This window comes from Macrobrachium rosenbergii, chromosome 6 (genome assembly GCF_040412425.1).
Source record: "Macrobrachium rosenbergii isolate ZJJX-2024 chromosome 6, ASM4041242v1, whole genome shotgun sequence".
Taxonomy (NCBI): Eukaryota; Metazoa; Arthropoda; class Malacostraca; order Decapoda; family Palaemonidae; genus Macrobrachium; species Macrobrachium rosenbergii.
Window position 1 is genome coordinate 46426367 of NC_089746.1, and position 7645 is coordinate 46434011.

General features: G+C 35.7%; 1 protein-coding gene across 1 annotated transcript; it reads right to left on the reverse strand.

Moving 5' to 3' along the window:
- Window positions 1-776: 776 nt before the first annotated feature.
- On the reverse strand, window positions 777-1232 carry LOC136839839 (uncharacterized). The gene has a single exon (XM_067106169.1). It carries the CDS (start codon window positions 1230-1232, stop codon window positions 777-779), a length of 456 nt encoding a protein of 151 aa, XP_066962270.1.
- Between the last annotated feature and the right edge of the window lie 6413 nt (window positions 1233-7645).

Sequence of the window (7645 nt, forward strand, 5' to 3'; positions counted from 1 at the left end):
CCTTTGATAAGGAATTTATTTTGTATGTAGTGTTGCTTTCCTATTATTATTATTATTATTATTATTATTATTATTATTATTATTATTATTATTATTATTATTATTATTATTACGAAAAGTACCTCATCAACAAAAGACATTTTATGGGGAACTTTAAAATACAAAATATTTCCTTAAGTAAAAAAAACTACAAATCTTAGTTTAAGTCGATAAAATTTTAAAATATTGTAACTACTTCCTTTTCTTAGAATATATATAGTTACCCCTATCTCATTTTTTGTCTGTCTGTTCACAAGATATCTGAAAAGGTTGGAAATTTTTTGGGGTAGGAGTGGGGACTGATTGGGCTATGGGGAAAGGAAATTGTATTTAGATTTTCAAATGAGAATCCGAACCCAGAGGTTGATCCAGAAGGTTTTTTTGGGACACTGGCTGAGGTAGGCACTGTAAGTCCTTACTAAATAAGAGCCTCTTGGTATTTTCCTTGATATTTTTAAGTTCCACATTGCGTTACCAAGAGAAGAATAATTATATTCCTCAAGGCTCTTTCCATAATTTTGCACCTGGTTGTAAATTTCCTTGAAGAATTATGCTTATTCTTTATTTAGCAACCTCAGCTATCGCAGTTTTCTAAATTCAGAACGGTTATAATTCTGGGGATGAATACCTGAGTTTTGACGGTTTAATAGGAACCATTTATTGATTCAGAAATATTATTCGATAGTCACTCTGTAGCTTTCAGTCCGTTTATCCATGCAAAATAGACACTTTACTAATCAGAACCGCAAGAAAAGAGTAAGAACAAGAGTAGGAAGTGGAGGAGGAGGGGAGGGGAGGAGTGGGAGGAGGATGAAGAAGAGGTGAGGGAAATAAGAACAAGAGTAGTAGGTGGAGGAATAGGGAAGGGGAGAAGTAGGAGGAGGGTGGAGGGGAATAAGAACATGAGTAGGAGGTGGAGGAGCAGGGGAGGGAAGGAGTAGGAGGAGGGTGGAGGAGAGGGGAGGGGAATAAGAACAAGAGTAGGAGGTAGAGGAGCAGGGGAGGGGAGGAATAGGAGGAGAGGAGAGGGGAATAAGAACAAGAATAGGAGGTGGAGGAGGGGAGGAGAGAGGTAGGAAGAGAGGAGCGGGGAGTGGAGGGGAGTAAGAACAAGAGTAGGAGGTGGAGGAGAGGGGGAGGGAGGGTGGAAGTAGGATGGTGAAGGAAAGGGGAGGGGGAGAAGACCTGCTCATGACATTATGCTGCAACAATGCATCGCAGATTAGCCGTCAAAGAAATCTTTAAAAACAATGTGGCCGACATGCCCTAAACTCCGCCATGATTTACGTTGAGTCCCCGTCATTAGGGTCATATCGGGTATGAAAGCACCGTTCCACATCATGCCGCGGACGCCACTTAGTGCAGGTGGTGCCCCTCTCTTCGATGTCAATAAGGGCTGGAAGTCGTGTCCTGACGGAGGGTGGCGACACGGTGAGACTGGGTCATCACAATGGGCGGACGCCCAATTAGTCAGATTCGAGGTACCGCCCTTTTCTACGCCTTGCCGAGGTATGGGCTCCTTACTCCTGATACCCACTGGTATCCCCCTTCCCCCGTTCATTCCACCTCCCCGTTCATACCACCCTCCCCCACCCTCCCATTCCTCCCAGAATCCTGGACATGTGGTCTTATCCCCTTCTCCTGTAACGCTCTCTCTCTCTCTCTCTCTCTCTCTCTCTCTCTCTCTCTCTCTCTCTCTCTCTCTCGCCGTTGTCACCACCGTCAATTATCGTTGACAACGACACTATCTTTAACTGAGAAAGGCAGTCTCTTACCTGTCAGACTTTCCTGCATTTTAACGTATTTGTACTGTTTTTCCATTTGACTCCAACTGTCAACATGTCTAAGATTCAGAGACATTTTAATAATGTTTGTATTTGCCTCCTCTGTTGAATTCTTGCTGTTAGTTCTCCAAATTGTAATTCAGAATTATTAGTTTCTTTCGCTTGTCTTAAAGATTCCGGAATTTTCTTCTTTCGGTTTTCTCGAATCTACGTACCCTTCATTCCTTCAAGAGACAGGTTGATCGTTTGACGTTCCATTGGCCTCTATATGAGTCAGAGTTTTCTCCCAAAAACTATTTTAAAAATCTTAAACATCACCTAGTTTTCAGTCAAGAACCCTTTTTCAGTGACAGATAACCTTAATTAAAATCCTGGAAGAATTTCGACCAATGTTTTACGCTTCGGCAAAAATTTTCTACACTTTTTTATTTTTTTTATTTTTGGAGAGATTGATGGACTTACTACTTATATTTTAGTTTAACCAGACCACTGAGCTGATTAACAGCTCTCTTAGGGCTGGCCCGAAGGATTAGATTTATTTTACGTGGCTAAGAACCAATTGGTTACCTAGCAACGGGACCTACAGCTTATTGTGGAATCCGAACCACATTATAGCGAGAAATGAATTTCTATCACCAGAAATAAATTCCTCTTATTCTTCACTGGCTGGTCGGAGATTCGAACTCGCGGCCAGCAGAGTGCTAGCTGAGGACGGAACCCACTCGCCCAGCGAGGAACAGAGAGAATGATGGAAATAAATGCCATTTTCATATGTATATATATGCATATGTGTATATATATACATATATATATATATATATATATATATATATATATATATATATATATATATATATATATATATATATATATATTTGCAATTCTGTGTCATGGCTGAATGGTAAGCATAATCAGAGAGGATTTTCTGTTTCACTTATATTTACTGGTTGGTTCGTGCTTGCATGTATTCTTTCTCTCGTTACATGCGTGCTTGATTGCGCATAATTCCATTCTTGTGATTATATATATATATATATATATGTATATATATATATATTATATGTGTGTGTATACATATACATACATATATATATATATATATATATATATATATATATATATATATATATATATATATATATATATGCATTATATACTGTATACATATATATATATATATATATATATATATATATATATATATAATATATATATATATAATATATATATATATATATATATATATATATATATATATATATATATATAATATATATATATATATATATATATATATATATATATATATATATATATAGATTTTCATTAATTTATATATTTCACTTTCATTACGGCGCTGAATAATCCTGATGGGTTCTGGCGCTTGGTCTTCAAGACCTAAATTTCATAATCAACCAAACCTGTAAGCATTAACCTACAAACGTCCTTTAATACCCAATCCGCTCTACCTCGGAAATAATGCATTTTCATATATGTTACCCAAAGGGGAACTTTTTAGTTAATAATAAGGTCGTCGTCTCGTGGGCTCGAACCACGGAAGACAAGAACTCAGGACTACCGTGTGGTTAAATACGAGTCACTGTAGTCCTGGGTTCTTGCCTTCCGTGGTTCGATCCTACGAGACGACGAGCTTATTATCAACTAAAAAATATATTATTTCCGAGGTAGAGCGAATTGGATATTAAAGGACGTTTGTAGCTTAATGCTTGCATATGAATCACGGTGATGTGATAAAATTCATATAAATATATATATATATATATATATATATATATATATATATATATATATGTATGTATATATGTATGTATATGTATATATATATATATATATATATATATATATATATATATATATATATATATATATATATATATATATATATATATATATATATATATATATATATATATATATATATATATATATAATAATACTGCATGTGTGTAATATATATTATATATAAATAGTCTATCTATCCGTCTGTGTATACATTTACAAGCGAACTCAAATGCCTTTTATAACAACATGCGCGTATGCATAAGTTTAATTGACTTATATTGGGTCAACCGAGAGCATGCGTATTCAGAGCCGTGTCGCATCAGATTTTATTCATGCCAAATATCTGTATATCATCAGCGATTTAAATATTAAAAGCTATTTTGCATCTTTATTCATTATATCGGTTTGGTAAATCATTGAGTTGCTTGATCCGTAGTTGTGATCACCAGAAAAATATGGTAACGCAATAACTTATTGTTATTCCATTTTGATCTACAGTGGAATTTTTTTTCGGGCATACCTTTCTTATTTAAATAACGCTTTTTATCTTTCAGTTCTAAAAGGTCAGTCTCTCTTGTTAGAGCTGTGATTACTCATACGATTTTGATGTGTTCCTTTGTAGGAAAGGCTTTCAAAACAGCAGCCGTTTTTAATGTTTACTCATGCGACTTTCAAGTTACTCACCTTTCAATGCCGTCAGTTTTACGAATTTCATGTTGAAACTTAAACAGTCGTATTTTATGAAGACCTCTAAATAACCTGAAGTTTTTGACTGAACATTCACACCTTGTTATCATATTTGGCACACGGTCATCGTCTTCATACACACCTCCTCCTTTGTGAGGTTTTGAATCTTCTCCGTTACCCTGTCTCGGTTGTAGTTGGCTTCGCTATACATTTAATCATAACCGTGTATCTCACCTGGTCTCATGTCCTCATTTAGTCTTTTCCTTCTGTCAGTCAGTGGTCTTGTTAGTTTGCTTCTTTTTTCACACAGACATGTGTCTTATGCAGAGGATTTTTGAGAGAGAGAGAGAGAGAGAGAGAGAGAGAGAGAGAGAGAGAGAGAGAGAGATTGGCGGTTGGATAAGCAAAGACATAAAATCTGCAACTTTACGAACATCTCTTTTTCAACATAGAAGGGCAAAAACAGTTGCACGTCCTTCTTTTTATATGTAGCTAAAACAATTTCTTTTTTTTATCCTCGATAAGATCTCGTAAGTGGATAATACCACGGACTTGATAATAATACCCAGATAGAGTAAGAGTCGTAGAAGCGACTCATCGGATCCTGTTTTACTGACATCTGGAGAAAATGTCCGAATTCGCACCCACCTCCCCAACTCCCCACCCCCGCCCCCGTGGACCTGGTCTATATAGGCGGACGAATAAAGTCTAGGCCAGAAGTGCTTATTAATCCATATCATCATTGCCGGTTGTGTCCTGCTCCAAAGAACAGCCTTTGACGTAATAGGCGGACGAATAATTTAGGTCCAATTTAGTTCCCAACCCGGTGATTGGGCGAGGGATATAATTCCGGTCGTTTTGAACTGTTTTAAGGGCCCCGCCAACCTCCCATTATCGAGGAATACCCATGTTAAGGAGCCATTCGAAACATGGAGCATCAGCAGTAATCCTTCGATAACGAGACTTAGGAGCGGGCGATTGGCTGGTTAGGTTTAATTACGGGTCAGTTGAGAGTTCATCCTAATTTCAGACTATCCAGAGATTTTTGTCGGAACGTGATTGGTTGACGGATGCATCGGAGCATCTTCCCTATTGGTCAGTGTCGTGGGGGATTCTGGTTACGTTCTTTCGTTGTTAAATGAATAACGAAGGTCGAAGGACGCAATAAAACCATGAATTATACAAATATGAAGGGGGTTTACCATTATTCAGTTATATTGCTATTGATAGATAATGAACGAGTACAAACGTGTATATTTATACATACATACATACATATATATATATATATATATATATATATATATATATATATATGTATATATATATATATATATATATATATATATATATATATATATATATATATATAATGTATTTATACACACATTTACATACATTCGTATATATATACATATATATATATATATATATATATATATATATATATATATATATATATATATATATATAAACGAAAACTATCAATCCAGCTATCTAGCGCTGTACGAAAATGTGCAATAACATTCTTGGCATGACAAAAAGGAAAAGAAATAACAGGAGCAGTCAAGTTATTTCCTGTAAAGAGTAAACAATAAAAATGACCGATTCTTTATCTTGGGCAAAAACCCATCTCGGAGCATCGCCGGGAAGAGGTAAATGCGACTTACCTCCGGTATAATAAACACAGTGTTGCAGGCTTAGGAATACGGAATTGAAGGTGTAATGAAATGACTTTTGACAATTACGTCATGGTTAGCGCAGATAACATCGGGAGAACGTCTCATTTCTTCTAAAAAATGGGCTAGGAAAAATTATGGCTTTGTATAAGAGAGAGAGAGAGAGAGAGAGAGAGAGATGTGAGTGTGTGTGTTTATGTTTGAGTGTGTGTCTTTTTTGGGGGGAATGTGGGTGTAGGGGAGGTTTGAGAAGGGGATACTGTGAGTTTGAAATTAAATTCTTTCACTTACTAGGTCTTGGAATCTTTGCTTTCCTTTATATTATATTGGTTGATATCTTAAAATATTTTCGTAACCTATATATAAAAAAATAATCGTTGAAACCATTTTGTTTGACGATTTTTAGAAATTTTTCCTTACAATCAAAATAAGTAGAATAAAAAACACGTTAAAAATTCTTCAGATTCTCAAATTCCTTAGAACATACTCGTATTTTTGTCTGGTTAAGAAAATTTTTGAAAATCTCTTTCCTGGATAAATAACTCCTTTAAAATTTTGAATCTGTTCATCTGCATCTCTTTTCACAAACCCGTTCTTGCGCAGACTGTTATTTCTTGCTTTACTTAAGAACTCTCTCCCAGCTTTTGTTTCCATAACTTATATATTTTCTTCTTTTGAGAGAAGTGTTCAGTGCTACTCTCGAGATTCAGCTTCATTATTCTCTTCTCTTTTCCTTGTTTCCGCCAGACAAAGGATAGACAAAGGAGAGTCAGTTGTCATTTTGATATTAATGATAATTAGTCTTTCAAAAGTAGCATTACCTGGGAGATGAAAAATGTCTGAAAAACTCATTACTGCTGACTTTTAATTGATTTTACACCATGAAATTTTGTAAAAAGAAAAGTGAGGATATCATTACTGCTGAATTTTAACTAATTTTACATCATGAAGTTGTGTAAAAAGAAAAATGGAGATATCATTACTAATGACTTTTAACTCACTTTACTTCATGAAGTTTTGTAAAAAGAAAAATGAGGATATCATTACTGCTGACTTTTAATTGATTTTACATCATGAAATCTTGTAAAAAGAAAAATGAGAATATCATTACTGCTGAATTTTAATTCATTTTACATCATGAAGCTTAATAAAAAAGGAAGATATCAAAGCACCGGAAATGTTTTAGTCAGAAAAGGTGTTTTCCTTCGGTGCAAACACAGGCTGCACCAAAATGAAAGATTCTCGAACGCACGAAGAGCAAAAACGCGTTTCCCTCTTACTCCGTGCAACGAAAGCTCGAATTTGGCTCCCGTTCTTTTTTCCGTTTATTTTTCTTTTCTTTGCGACCAAATGACAAGTTTCCAAAATAACACGCCACGTTCTTAGCGTTCAGCTGAGACCTTTGCCTGTATCTCACAAAGCAACTTGCTGTAGCTCCTGCGAAGAAAAGAGGGACTTGGGAGGGGTTAAGAGAGTCCACCCCCCCTTGCCTGTGTGATGTCCTCCAGCTCGGTAATAGTTATTTCCGTTATGTTTTGCTCTCAGATAGAGAGGCTTGTCATTACTCCTTCATTCCTGCTCATTACATTACAGTGCAAGTGCTATCCATACGTCTCAATTGTTTCTAGGTCTCTCCGAACGAACTTTGTCTCT

Coding starts and splice junctions, on each gene's coding strand:
- LOC136839839 (XM_067106169.1), bottom strand. CDS start 1,232: ATGAGCAGGTCTTCTCCCCCTCCCCTTTCCTTCACCATCCTACTTCCA.